Source organism: Filicampus tigris, chromosome 3, assembly GCF_054856515.1.
Source record: "Filicampus tigris isolate MCC_2025a chromosome 3, RoL_Ftig_1.0, whole genome shotgun sequence".
In the NCBI taxonomy this organism is placed as follows: Eukaryota; Metazoa; Chordata; class Actinopteri; order Syngnathiformes; family Syngnathidae; genus Filicampus; species Filicampus tigris.
Window position 1 is genome coordinate 24,579,424 of NC_141219.1, and position 15,783 is coordinate 24,595,206.

General features: G+C 40.8%; 1 protein-coding gene across 2 annotated transcripts in view; it reads right to left on the bottom strand.

Moving 5' to 3' along the window:
• Window positions 1-15,783, bottom strand: part of itga11a (integrin, alpha 11a) — a 57,837-nt gene that overhangs the window by 11,924 nt on the left and 30,130 nt on the right. For both annotated transcript variants that reach the window (XM_086025361.1, XM_086025362.1), the window contains exons 15-19: window positions 13,448-13,578; window positions 11,507-11,673; window positions 9,247-9,386; window positions 596-706; window positions 377-462 (exon numbers count right to left, since the gene is read on the bottom strand). In XM_086025361.1, coding sequence (XP_085881487.1) covers window positions 377-462; window positions 596-706; window positions 9,247-9,386; window positions 11,507-11,673; window positions 13,448-13,578 — 635 coding nt within the window. The remainder of the gene's footprint in view (window positions 1-376; window positions 463-595; window positions 707-9,246; window positions 9,387-11,506; window positions 11,674-13,447; window positions 13,579-15,783) is intronic.

Genomic DNA, 15,783 nt, shown 5'->3' on the forward strand with positions numbered 1-15,783 from the left:
TCAAGATTTTACAATAGCCAAGCCCATCGAGCGCAGCTCCAGGCCGTGAGCAATTGACGGCTATTTTGTACTCTTTTTATTTACAATCACACCAAGACTTTTTTCCTTCTCACCGACCTTCTGCTCATGGCTTTGTAGCCAATTCCAGTCTACAATCCCTTGAGAATGTGTTGCCAATTGTGGTACAAAGATATTGATTCCGTGTACAGGTTTTCCTTTTCACACATTTTACACACCCTCAGGAGGCAGGTAGTCTGCTAGAGCTAGAAACGCAACTTAAAAATTCAAAGATCATTCATTTGCAGTGCAAACTTAAAATATCAGCAGGGGGTCGAGGAATTATTCCCTCCACAGTCCACCGCACGGATGTACTTACTTTTGAGTCATCAGGTCTGTCATACTATGCAGTGCAAGGTCTGGCATACATCGGTCATCCTCATCACAGCCGTTCCAGAAAGGCAACTAAAAACAGAAATGTAAATGTTAATTTAAAAAAAAAAAAAGAAGAGAGAGAGAGAGAGAAAGAAAGGGAAAAAGAGGGCGTGTGTGTGTGTGTGTGTTCAGGTTTATTTTACAACTATTGTTTTCCTCTGACCTCAGTTCTTGACACAGTTGGCCAGCTTTCATCTAGAACTGGTCCATTGTCTGGATCCCGCAGCCCGACTTGTACAGCAAACACGATGGGCCTCGCATAGTCAGTCGTCTCCTATAATACAGAACATTTATTCTGAAAATAAGTCGTAAGATTTATCGCTTTTTCCAAAAATATAGCATGCAGAACTAATGATTTGTTATTTGACCTAACTCAATTTGGTGTGTCACGACAACAAATAATGCAATCACGCTATCTGTGAGGCCTTTTTTCGTCGCCAGGGCAAGTCAAGCGCAAAGTGCAGTCTACTTAAGCTTGGTTTATGTTCGACGCGTCTGTGAAGTCCACACGGCAAAATTATGTCATTTCAGACACCACACCACTCCGCGGGGCGTCCACGTTGCCCACAACTTGGGCCAGGGGGAGGTGCACTGTCAGACAGGAAGTGGTGGGGTTTGTCTTTTTCTTAAGTAAGCGAGGAGCTTACTCAGCTGAAGCGGTTGAACAACCTTTACTACGGAATCTTCAGAGAATGGTAAGTGGCGCTTCGTTATCTGTGAAAATCAACGTATTTAAACAGTTATTATTGTTTTTACTTGGGAATTAAGCCAATTATAAAAAGACTGTTTATGTTTATGGTTGTAACTTTATCAATAATAACGTTGGTTATCGTTACCTGCATAAAGTTCCTAAGAAATATTTATTTTCCGTGAGATTCAGTCTGTATGAAAATCAAATAACCATTCGTATTTCTTTTTATAATATTTCTTATTTTGCAATTCAAAACATGGATCAAGAAGGCAATTGAAATAAGGAGGCGTGAAAATGGCACCATCAACAGAGATGAGGGGGCCTATATGCTCCCACACACCTGGGACACCATCCTCCAACGACGGCGGGGGGTTGGAGTGCAGCCTTAATTGGGTCGGGGAGCCTTATTTTGAAGGTTTCCCCGACCCGGTCAGCTGTTTTTAGACACGTCACAAGGAAGCAGTGACAGCTCAGAGGAAGGCTGCAGTGACAGCCCAAACTGGGCTCGACAAGGTAAGAGAGTTTTCTCTTCCCTAGAATAAGAAGATCATTGTTGGAAAAAAAGAAACCTCAAATCTACATGTCCATATGTTATCTTGGATGTTACAAGCTTCACATTTATTCGACTTTATTTAACGTCTCATTTCAGCTGTGCAATATGGATTTTGCACAGACTGATTGACACAAAATCTGAGGTTGGCCACCTCCTCAGCGGCGCTGCTATGGAGATTTTCTCGGTGGCCAACCAGGCCGGATTTTGAGGAGGACCTACTTCACCGAAGGCGTCTTCCCGCAGCGTTTCATCATTTATAATGGACTTTCACACTATTTCAGTTTGCATTGTATAGCACTGCATTATGTGTTAGTTGTTGTCACTCGGCATCCATTGCAGCCTGGTCATCCTGGAAAGGGTATTAGCACTACGCCCAACATCTGCGGCCCCTTCTCAAGGCTTCTCATTTTTCCTCTGATGGGGTTCTTTGAGTTTTTCCTTGACCTCATGCATGGGGGTTAAGATCAGGGGATGTCATTGTGGACTTGTGAATCCCGTTGAGACTCTTCTATGATTAAGGGATGTATAAATAAATTTGCCTTGACTAAACCTTTTGAATGTGACAGCTGGGATAGGCTCCAGCATGCCCGTGACCCTCGTGAGGAGGTTCAGAGAATGGATGGATGGATGTTATTGAATAGTCAATAATACACAAAGTTGAGTACAAACAAAGAATACCTCTTCCGGCCATATACCCTTGACAATTTCTGCACCACACAACTACGAAAATGTGTAATATAGGCGGACAGTCCGCACGGAAAAACAGCGACAGGTACTGTTTTTTTACTGTTTTTGACTGGTTTTATTCCTATCTCACAGACCGATATTTCTTTGTAAGTATGGATACTTGTTCCTCCAAAACTCATGAAATTAAATGTGGGGTTCCTCAAGGTTCGATTTTAGGCCCCCTACTTTTTAATCTTTATATGCTTCCCCTCGGGGATGTCATCAGGGGACACGGCATCAGCTTTCACAGCTATGCTGATGACACGCAGCTGTATATTGCCGTGTCTCCTGATGACACAGGACCCATTGATACCCTTTTAAATTGCATTTTAGATATCAAGTCATGGATGGCAGATAATTTCCTACAGCTCAATCAGGACAAGACTGAGGTTTTAGTTATCGGTCCCGAAGGTCAGAGAGAGAAGCTTTTACCAAAACTACACATTTTTAATCCCTCACATTGTGTGAAGAACCTTGGCGTCATTTTTGACTCTCAGCTCAGTTTTATTCCATCCATCCATCCATCCATTATCTGTACCGCTTCTCCTCACAAGGGTCGCGGGGCGTGCTGGAGCCTATCCCAGCTGTCTTTGGGCAGTAGGCGGGGGACACCCTGAACTGGTTGCCAGCCAATCGCAGGGCACACAGAGACAAACATCCGCACTCACAATCACACCTAGGGGCAATTTAGACAGTCCAATCAACTTACCATGCATGTTTTTGGAATGTGGGAGGAAACCGGAGTGCCCGGAGAAAACCCACGCAGGCACGGGGAGAACATGCAAACTCCACACAGGGAGGCCGGAGCCGGGATCGAACCCACGACCTCTGAACTGTGAGGCGGACGTGCTAACCAGTCGACCACCGTGCCGCCCAGTTTTATTCCTCATATTAAAAATGTAACCAAGATTGGTTTTTATCACCTTAAGAATATCGCCAGAGTCCGCCCGTTTCTCTCTCAGGCTAACACGGAAGTGCTGATGCATGCCTTTATTTCCTGTCGTTTAGATTACTGTAATGCCCTGCTCTCTGGCCTCCCGAAAAAGAGCATTTCACCACTGCAACTACTGCAGAATTCAGCCGCTCGGGTGCTGACGAGAACCAGAGGGCGGGAGCACATTACGCCAGTTTTGAAATTGCTGCATTGGCTCCCTGTGTGTTTCAGGATCGATTTTAAAGTACTTTTATTAGTTTATAAATGTGTTAATGGTCTTGGGCTATCTTATTTATCTGATTTGCTTTTATCATACCAGCCCTCGCGGATCCTGAGGTCCTCTGGCGCCGGCCTTTTATTTATTCCAAGGGTGAGGACCAAAATGCATGGCGAGGCTGCATTCAGCCGTTTTGGTCCTCACCTTTGGAATAGCCTGCCAGAGGACGTCAGGTCTGCAGAGACTGTTGATATTTTAAGAGGAAGCTCAAGACACACCTTTTTAGTTTGGCTTTCAACAACTTTTAAATAATTTATCTTTTCTTTTGATTGAAGATAATTCTATGTTTTGCTTTGAATGTTTTAAAGCACTTTGAGTTGCATTTTTATGTATGAAAAGTGCTATATAAATAAAATGTGATTGATTGATTGATTGACAAGCGAGCTATAAGCTACCTTGTAAAAATGTACCAGGGTGACGGATTGGCCCAGGGCCATTCCTGGGGACATTTCGGCCCTGCAAGCAACCAGGGCCATTATGGCCCAGCAAGAACTCTTCCCGGAGGCGGGCTGCACTGACGAACGCCGATTGGTCGGTCGAACTTGGGTGTGTGTTGTTCACGACGCCATTAGCCTTTAGCTGCGGTAACTGCTAACCCGTGGGCCGTCGCTGTGCTCGCTCATCCAATATTTTAAAAGTAAAGGAAAAGTGAATGAATATAGACGGATGAATATGTGCAGGCTCTTCTGAGCATTTTCGGGTGACAAAGACATCCAAACCAACTTTGAATCGGCGACAAGGAGCGACTAATATGCACCAGCGTATTACTGCCGAGCAAGGCGAATTTAAACTGTTCGCACGGCAAAACAAGTCCGTGGAAGATGTAAAGTTAAAACAAGATGAATAAAAAGCACCCGGATCGCAACAGCAGTAGTGGAAATGACCGTCAAGTGAGCAAATTGCAAGACCATCTAGATGCCATGGTTCGCGTTTTTGGGTGCAAGACTAGAAAATTCAGCCCGGCTTCTGGTTGTGTTTATTTTGTCTTTTAGTGTGCACAAATAAAAAGTCGCAATGTATAATTTTTTTGCACCAAAACACACTTCACGCTGCTGTAATTAAAAACTCCACAAGAGCTGTCAATGAAGCCATGTATTTATTTCATTTATTTAACTTTTACTTATCCATGTATGGTATTTGCAATGCTGAGCAGGCTACAGACAGCAGATTAAAACATGGCAAAATAAAAGCAAATACATATACCGGTACTCATATATACTAAAAATAGGTTCAGCTATTATGTATATTATGGGCCACAGGAACTTGTGTTACCAGGAACTTATATTACCAGGAACTTAGTTCTTGGGCTTGTTGGTGGAAAAGGGGCGATTTTTCCTCATTGAGCGATAAGTCAATATAGTAATTGTGACATTGTAAAAGTGACAGGCTTAACTGTGCGCATCTTTTTGTATTTTTGTTGAGAATTGCAGCTAGAAAGGTGTGTTTGTACTGTTGTGGGAGTGAACACTGCCGACTTACTTCCTGGCAAATGAAAGCAGCTCTACTCATTTCCTTTAAATTCAGCGCAGGAGAGGCACGTACACAGTCTTTTTTACATTGCAGAAGCAGAAATAGACTCGCTGGAGTCCATGCAGAACATCAAAGCACACACTTCTAAGGAACTGCAAGCAAGTGTTCCACTTGGGGATGATATAAAGTTCCAGGGCAATCACAGATCACCGCTATGAAGTGGGCACTTGGAGACTGCCTTCCACCCGCAAATCTGAATCAGAATCTGTCTGCCTGCCATTTGAAGAAATCCACCCAAATTGCATCACAACACTTATGCCACAACTTAGACCTACTTTTGTCTGGTCTAATGTCTGTTCTACTTTCTTTGACCAAATTGTCAGGTGTGCAGGGGGCAGGTAACAGAAAACGCCCTCAGTCCTCCGGAATGCCCACCATGACATTGTGTAGTCTGCCAAATTCCCCAACACTGTAAACGAGACTTGCCCGGTATAAAAATGAAGCAGCGACACATTTTTCCCCGAGCGCTGTCTATGAAAATAGAGCTCCTAATGATTGGTTCGTAGGTCAGTGAGTACTGTAAATACATGCTATAGCTCCACCCACATAGAAAACTCTCACAGTGTTTCTTAAAATATAGAATTACAAGTCGAATACCGTTAATGCAAGTGAAAAAAAAATCTAAACAATCAAGTCGCACTTGAATGGCTGCCTAAATATGTGTTGTTGGCTGCTTTAACACTAGTGTGAATATTGTGATCCATTCCCAAATTTGGTATAGCTCAGTGGCTTCCCGGCACATTTAGCAGGGGGGGCTCATAGCCCGGTCTGATCATGCACGTACGTAGATGTGTCATTACAATTACAGTTATGTCATTGCCCCAAACCAGTCACTAATGGTTACCACTACCTTGCATCCAAGAAATAGACTCAAAAGACTTCAAATAAACCACAAAGTCAAATAATTTGGAACGCATAATTTGGAACATATACATGCACTTCTTAGATGCTTTTCTCACCAGTTAAATAACCACCATTATTGCACAATAGAAATAAAATAGAACTTGAAATAATTTATATAGTTACAGAAGCTGTAGTAGAACAGCATTTTATAATGCTCTGTTACAGCTCTAGCTGTTATGAAATGCGCTATATGAATGAAATTGTATTGTATTGTATTGTATCGTATGATGGCGCATGTAAAACGTGTTGAAGTCTGAACGCTGTAGAGAACTGTGAGAGCAAACCAGGCAGTGGTAGGGAGGCAGAATCAGTCCAGCATGGTTAACACAAACTAGAATGCACAATAACTTATCAAGCAAAGTGCCTCCTGTGGAGTTTTATAGACTTGACTAGACTAGAATCAATGCTCAACCCCTGAGGAACTTTAAGATATATTTTATCTCTTCACCCATCTTATGTATTCAGTAGTCTTGCTAAATAAATGTTAGATGAAAAAGTATTCTCATCAACCATGTGCGCTTTTATTGGGTGTTTATTTTCTGCATATGGGATTTTTTTTTTTTTTTTTAATTACATTGTTCAACAGCAATCAGAGATGGCTTTATGTGTCCCTTAACATCTTTTTGACACTGATTTCAAAAATGTCTTTACTTGTTTTATAGCACATCAGTTGTTCCAGATATTTAAATTTTTGGGTTTTAATTTTGACCTATAAAAGCTTGGTATTAAGGATTTTACCACGTGTTGTTATTTATAGTTGATGTTTCAGAAAGAAAATCCACCTGGTGCTCACCCTAACGCTTTATTCATAATTATTACCAGAGGTGGCTATTTTACTAAAGTTTGCTGGTCCGTCATCCGTCACCAGCCTGAGTACTCGTCTGTCAGTCCGTCATTTTTTCAACCAAACTGTAATCGTCTGTCGGTCAGTCCATGATGTTATTTTACTGCGCTTCAGTAAACATCAAAGGCCCGCCAGTCCGTCTATCATCAATCTGGAGAAAAACAAGGTCCAACAAATGAAAAATTCATGCATCCATTATCTTAAGCAATTTGATTAAAATGGTAAAATGAGTGCAATATGTACATCAGAATGTGTTGGCTTGCTGCTCAAACAGCTTTACACTCACATACATGTGACATTTTACACAGCCTGCACTTATTTGCCAATCTATTGAACTGTTGAGTGGGAGCCTGCTGCCGTTTTAACTCTTAAAAGTTTTACTTGAAAGTTTTGCCCACCTAAGCCAGAATCCTGTCACAATGTTGCCAAACGTAAAAGATAAGATAAAATAAGATAAGATAAGAAGGCCTGGTGGATTAAAATGTTTCCTGTTCCTTGTGCGAATCTTTTTTTTTTAAAATGCTTTTTAATCCTTGTGCAAACCTTTTCTTTGACTTCATGTTATCGTCGTTTTCTTCTTCTGTCTTTTAGCGGTTCGCAAACAACTACCACCTTCTGAAATGGAGTGGGGGGATTCAAAATACCGTTTCACAAGCTCCTAACCCTACTTTTTAGTTGTCTCTCGTCAGCAAGACGGGCATTCGTCAATAATGGACTGTGAGGTCCATTCGGAATTTCCCAGATTAGTGATGATTACCAAGACAGACGAAAATCCACTTCCATCTGTGCTTAGTCCATCTTTTTTTTTTAAAGTTTTCTGTCTATCATCTAACGTCAGCAAAACGGGCATCCATCAGTGACAAACAGACGGACCGGTCCGTCGGTATACTGCCTTTGAATATTACAAAACATATTCCCAGAGATGGGTACGTTACCCTTTTTTGCCAGTTTGTCCTCCGTCCGTGACCTAGGTACTTTTCCGTCCTCGTCCCTTCGTCCTTGTTCACAAACGTAATCATCCTCCGACCCCGTCCTTCCTCATCCTTTTAAAGCGCTTCCGTCCTTACATTCCGTCGGTCCAACCCCCATGATGATGATGATAATGCAGACCGGAGCCAGCCAGTGGAAATCACGAGAATATTTAAGGCTGCGTAATAATGCAATACTATTGCGTTTTATTGCAAACTGTTTGCGTTTTAATGCAAGACATTTTCAGTCTTTTGCAACAAAAATAATTATTGCAAAATAACACGATGTTATTTTAGGAGGAGAACAAACATCTTCCACTTCCGGGTCATAGCCTTCAGTGTATGGTGGAGCTGGCATGAACAGTCACAGTTTGATATATTTTTACAGTCTTGAGATGTCCCAGAAAAGGACATGCTTTGTTTTCAAAGCGACAATGTTTGTACTCAATGTAAACAGTTAGCTAGCAAAATAAAATTCCGCGTCATGAAAAGGGCATCCACTAGAGGACAGACTATGCCTGTGAGAACAATACTTCAGGGAGGGAACGCACATGAAAAACAGCACTCCAGTGTGCAGGTTGTAGTCATGACTGTTCCGTGGTATCGCGGAAGAGAACAGTGATCTTTCTTTTTAAAAGAACCCAACACAACACGTCAGCCGGTACTTGACCCAGTTCGGGATGAATAGAGGGACGGACGAAAACCCACTTCCGTCTTTGCTTAGTCCGTCCTTTTTAAAATACTTCTCATCCTCCGTCTGTCCAGCCACAAAATGGGACGGACAGATCGTTCCGTCCCAGGGACGGAATGCCATCTCTGCATATTCCTATATTATTTTTCTTATCATTAGTATTATCATTACTATTATTATTTAAACCTGATGTGCTAGAAAAAAAAAGACACATTTTGGACACATTTCAGAATCAGCACAAAATATTCATCTAGAAAAGTTTACTTGCATCTTTAAAATTTGTTGACCAGTTTTTTGACATCTCGGGGGGGCATTTTGTCACTTCTGTCGACTGAAAATGACATCACTGTTGCGCAGGGCTCAAATAACGACCAATCATGGTTCAGCTTCAGAAAACAGGTGAGCCATGATTGGTTGTTACCTGAGCAACTGTGATGTCATGTCGACAGCTAGTGAACAAATGGCAGCCACCAGATGGCTAAAAACGGGTTTTGCTGTTGAACTCATGTTCCACAAATGCAATATTAATCAGAATGTCATGTTTAGACTACTGAAGGTGCATAGAACATATCATCGCAATTATATATTTTTGCATCAACTTCCTGTTTAAAGAAATATATGTAATCGCAATAAAAAATGTATCAACAACAAAACTCAAGCCTTGAAATAATGAAGCAATACATTGGTACCACCTTACCATGACATGGAAGTAAATGTGCTCACACGTTTCATCTCCAGGAAGAAGGGTGAGGTTTTGAGGCTGGGACTTGCTTGGGTTGTCCAGAACGGCTCGAGGATTGAAGCGCCGCTCCGCAATGGAGACATTATATTTAATCCCTAGGCGGGTCAGAAGACAAATTCATAAAGTTAGTCAAGTTTGGAGGTTATGAATTATTATTAAGGCCACAATGAAACATGTTTTTTGTAAAATTATGACAAAAAGTCAGGTTACGAGAATGAAGTAAAAGACTAAAGAGAATACAAGTTAAATGCATATTAAACGATTGTGTGCAAACACATTTACACAATCATATGAAAGTGCTTATTCTGATGAAGTACAATATTATTGACATTTATTCGCTTGGAAAACTTAAGTGTGACTCAGTCCTTCTTAAATAGTGAGCAGGGCCCCATTAGGGCGATGCCAGGTGGGTGCGTGTGACCCCCCAGGAACCATTTTCTGTTTGTTTTTGTTTTTTTGTCATGATACGAGAATAAAGTGCAATTGTACATCCATCACAGTAGGAGGCAATGGCGTACTCATTTAATTTTTTTATTTTAGGCCAATTGATGCACTTCAAATATTTTGTTAAAAATAAAAAAAAACAATGTTAATAAAGTTATTCTTTGTTGTAATTTGATCAATATTTCTTTTTTGCTTTCTTCTCTTTAATTATAATATGGGTACAGTATTGTGCAGTGGTGTACTTCTAACAGTTTCGACAAATGTCGAGGAGTTGGGGGGGCACAAAACCTTTTCTTGTTGTCAGGGCGGACGTAACAAAATAATTGAGAAGCACTGGTGTAACTTGGCATGATTGACGCTAACCCAGATTTTTTGCACATATATTTTGACTTAATTACAGTAATATTTGTCAAGTTAAATTAAAAACAGAAATACTCCTTATAAGGAACTCTGTGCAAGACTGATATCAAATTCTCTGCTGCAGATGTGCTTCAATTTGGAGACCTGAAATTTAAAAAAACAAAGTCAAATTGTGGCAATGACATCACTGTGGTGGTCCACTGCAATTTTAGCTTAACATGGGATGATTGTGAGACCAATTTATACAAGAATCCAAATCCTGAACTTCAGAACTGAGCCCTTTCCAAGCCACATTGTTTAGACAATTTCCATGTATCGCCCTAAATCTTCTTTGTGAATGGAAAAAGTGACTACTGCTTAAGTTGAAACTAAGCACGACCCAAAAATTAAGACTTACACATACGTTGGCTTTTCAAGCCTTTTCCATTGGTAATTCTATTTAGGATTGGAAGTGTGCTTGTTAAGACAATGTGTTTACAACATCACTTTGAAATACTCATAATACAAATTTGCATGAAAATCTCACTCCATAGTTTAGTTTAGAACTAATGCACCACATATGCCGAGCATTACTCGCCAGACATAACAATGAGCAGAAAATGAAATAAATGTGTTTCACTCTATGCAACCAGGAAAGACAAGACAACTCCCCCTATTCTCCTTCCACTTTGTTTTTGGCATGTCTGATTTATTTGATAAAGATGTATGGTGCACAGGGGTTAACTGAGAAAGCACTTCACCTTCACCTCAGCTTCTTTACCATCTTTCCACGTACAAACAGGAACCTAAGATTATATCTCTTCAAATAAACTTTAGGTAAAGAAGCTGAGCGTGTGTGTAGGTGGCCAACCATCAGCCATCTGACAGATTGAGCCATCAGTTTATAACTGAGCAAAACAGATCGACTTCCAGATACATTGGTACTAAAGCTAAGGCTCTAAAAAAACGTTACATTTGGATGCAACCATGCGTTTCAGCAGTTGTAGATGCAGCAACATCAGTCTTGGAAACAGCAGTGAGATTAATAGTAAAGATAGCTACATTTTTTTTTTGTGCCACTTGTAACCAGGACATACTGCACAGGAAAGCACACCCTGAAAATAAAGATTCAGGCGGGACATAAAGGATATACTGTACTGGGTTTTATGGCCTTTTCCGCTTGAAACCAGCCATGTTTCTTCCTGTCATATTTCGTCAAGTACAAAATAACAGCTGACCAACGTGATATTGTACAACACTCAGCATTTTATTTTTCTCTCAGAAGCAGAGTGTGAATTTGTGCTGGACCTTAAAAGATGTCTGAGTTTTGAACAGTTTTAAATGAACCCCCACCAAACCAACACACGTGGAAAAAAAACTGGAAACTTTACAAAAGCACTTTGACAGCAGGTGATTATTTGCGCTGGCTTACCAATTTCCTCGCTGGCAGGAATGGCTGTCCTGGCGGTGATGTTGAAGCAAACAATGGCTGACATGCAGGTCACGTCTTTGCCACCCCTCTGACAGTCTTTCACAAAGATGTTGATCTTACTGGGTTCAAACCTAACAGTGGTATATATGCGGACAACACTCTTTGACCTGTGAACACATACGGAAAATGTCTTTAAGTAGTCAAAACCAAATGTTTCCAGAATACTTTAGGTTTGAAATTTCATTCCCCCAAAAAAGAAGCGTAAAAAATAATCGTTTGCTTTTTTGTAACTATCACACTTAATGTGAGTGACCGTCTTGATCCTCGACAATACACTCTTTACATTTTTGACGATAATGTTCCTGTCTGATTGCATTGGCAGGCCTTCAATGAGGATTTACCCAACTTAATACACCCCTAATACCACCACTATTCATCCAGCCATCAATTCTCTGTACCGCTTATCCACACTTAGGGTCATGAGCCGATCCCAGCTGACTTTGGGCGAGAGTGAGATACACCCTGAACTGATTGCCACCCAATCACAGGGCCCAAAAACCAACCATTGACACTCACTTTCACATCTATGGACAATTTAGAGTCTTCAATTAATCTGCCGTGGATGTTTATGGAATGAGGGAGGAAAAGTGAGTACCTGGAGAAAAAACACACAGGGAGAAGGTGCAAACTTTTCTTTCAGACAAGATAGGACGGCCAGAGCCCAGATTTGAACCCACTAATTCTGTGCTGTGAGGCAGATGTACTAAGCAATCTGCCACCACATTACTCTTAACCAGCACTATCATGACGTGTATTTAGAAACCACCAGTATGAATCAAATCTGATGCTGGCATCATCTGGGGAAGTTTAGAATCAATTTTTGTCTAATTTGCCTTTTTAAAAATAAAATACATGAAAAAATTTAACACATGTATTTTGGTGTGCAGATGGTGTACAGACGTGTTTTGCTCGTTGAACCTGGCTGCAACAGTTTAGCTCCGGCTCTGACCATTCAATTTGAGGACGGGAAAATGCCGGTGGTATTTTTGGCCAGCATGCTGGCCCACTGAGGTACATTTGAAATCTGCTTGGTTAAACAAGAGTCATTTCTAATATAGTTTATGATATGTCGGCCCTGGGCAAATTATGAAATCTATTGGACAAAATAATCCAACATCCTCAACGTCCCAGAAGTAGTGGAGCTAAGGAAAACACTAGGCAATGAAGAAAATAGACTTTAGAGGACATATTAATACATTTTTAGAAAACAAATCTTGGAATTTTGTCCATGAATGTAGATGGGTGCTCTATAGTATTTAGGGCAACAAAGAATGCTTTGTTGGACCTTACGGACGACTACTGCCGTATTGTCATACATGAGTGAGTGGAGACAAAAATGCCAAACTGGAATTAGTGACAGTTGTTTCATTAGGGGTCAACTCATTTGTAAATATTGATGTAGGACTTTCCAGTAGATGAATTTCATTTATTGTTCAAGTTGATTAACATTATATTTTATAAAAGCGCTATACAAGTGACAGTCTATTTACCATTTACCATTTATGAAATGGGTATCTCTTGCAAACACTAAACTGCATCAAGGCTTGAGCACACTAAAGCAAGAAGGGGAAGTGGTTCTGCATTTTATGGATTTTGTGGGAGAAAAGACAGATCACTTATACAATGAACAATCATTGAATTTACCACTGCAATGATTCACGTAATGTTTGTTTGTGAGGGCAAAAGGAGAACAATCAGGATTATGAACAGGATGTGCCCATGGCATCAAGGCTCTATCAATATTGAAAGAGACAATGTTGGAGCAATTTGTTGCCAGAAAAATGATGTTTTGTTTTTTTTCAAATGAAAAAATTAGTTGGTGAGAGCATAAAAATGTCAAGCCATATCTTTATTTTAATTTTATTTTTTGGAATCACTAACCACAGGAGAACAGCCGCACCAAGGGATCCCACTGCCAGGTCTACTAAACCATCGTTGTTCATATCCATCATTCCATGGATGCTGCGGCCAAAGTACTGCAGGCCAGGTGCCAAGTCTGCTGCTGCTATCCTCTAAAAAGGTAAAAAAAAAAAAAAAAAACAGATATGTACATAACAGGATAATGTGAATTGTTTTTCTCCGATACACACATAGTCAAAATTGTTGGTGAGTGACCTTCCTTAGAACTGACTAAAGAAATATTGAAGAGATATACTGAAAATTAACAAATAAAATGTTGCATTATTTTTGATTTGGTGTCCAACAAATGTTATTTAAAACAAGAAAACAAAAACACTGATACTGATACTGCCTGGACAAAAATGACGGTGCCCTTAACTTAATCTTCAAACTTCAATAGCACAAGCTTTTGAGGCACTCACAGCAATCAAAGAATTTCTGTAGCCCTTAATGAGACTTATGCTCCTGCTAACAGGACTTTTTCCCCTGCTCGTGATAGAAATGCTGCAGCTGTCTCAGGTTTGATGTGTGCCTTCTCTAGCCGACATGTTTCAGCTCCTTCCACAGATTTTCATTTCAATTTCGTTCAAGGTTCATAGATTAAATATACCGTGCAGTGTGGGTGAAAATTAACTATCCATCCATCCATTATCTGTACCGCTTCTCCTCACAAGGGTCGCGGGGCGCGCTGGAGCCTATCCCAGCTGTCTTTGGGCAGTAGGCGGGGGACACCCTGAACTGGTTGCCAGCCAATCGCAGGGCACACAGAGACAAACATCCGCACTCACAATCACACCTAGGGGCAATTTAGAGTATCCAATCAACTTACCATGCATGTTTTTGGAATGTGGGAGGAAACCGGAGTGCCCGGAGAAAACCCACGCAGGCACGGGGAGAACATGCAAACTCCACACAGGGAGGCCGGAGCCGGGATCGAACCCACGACCTCTGAACTGTGAGGCGGACGTGCTAACCAGTCGACCACCGTGCCGCCCGAAAATTAACTAGGTATTAGAAATTGTTTATAGAATTTTTAGCATCACTGAAGTCTGAACAAATTTCTTAATGTCTTATTTATATTTTCCAGTTGGCCGGTCACAACGAGTGAGCTAATAGAAGCTTAATTTCATTTTCCTCTCTTCTCATTGTATCCCTTTTTATCTTTACTTTCATTTTTCCATGTAAAAAAGAAGACGTATCATGTGTTCCCATAAATTTGTAATAGCAACATGAATTTCATAACCAATTTTTAATGGCTAGCTGCTTTTCACCCACCCTTAAGAATAAGCTTCAGAATAGTCCAGTGTGTTGTTCTTAGCCATTGCTGTGTTTTGATTTATTTTCCTGTTGGAGGACCTACCGTATGATCGGCAAGTGAGAAATAGATTTCTGTCACTGGGCGGCACATTTTGCTCCACAGTGCTTAATTGTCTTATATCATGTCTTGTTAACACATTTTATCAGGTTGTGCACTATGTGTGGGTGTGTGTGAGTGAATGCTGATGTACTAGTGGATATCTGTCTTGGGTTTGTTGGGAGGGAGGGCGTGAACGGATCTTTTTATGTTTTGCTTTGGATGTTTTACAGCACTTTGAGTTGCATTTTTATGTATGAAAAGTGCTATATAAATAAAATGTGATTGATTGATTGATTATATGGAAGCGTGGAACTGCCAGTGACACCCACTACCGCTCCTCGCTGGGCGAGATTTGAAATGAAAGACTCACCGTGGAGTGGAAGACTCACCGCGGTCAGACTAAATGCATCTCCTTTAATTGTGGCGAGGTTTGCGAGGTCCTCAAAGGTACATAAAGGTTCGAAAGGTCCTAGAAGGTGCTAAAAGGAGACGCATTTAGCCCGGCTCCAGTAGTCTTTTGTTGAGTCAAATATCGTCCAGCAGGACAAATATGTTCGGAGATATTTTTTGCCAGTCTTAAGATTTGATTGCATCGTGCACAGATTCAGGACATCTGTGCTGGATGTGGCAAAGGAGCTCCAAAACATAACCAGTGTTAAACAGTTAGTGTTAGGCAGTGTTATTTTCTTTGCATTCTTCTTTTTTTTTTTTTCCTGTGTAAAAATCAAGCTAATATAAGTTTGCAAAAGGCTCCAGTTTTGTTTCCTTTGTCCAAAGGACATCCTAGAGGCTTTGTGGCTTGTCAGTATGCATTTTGGCAAATTCCACTACTGTCAGTTTCAAGTAATTTCAGTAAGCATTGTGGGTTTTTGAGACAGAACCACGGTACCATAAATTTTTGCAAATAATACTTCTATTGTCACAATCCCATCTGGAATAGCATTTTGTGTTGGATTTCATT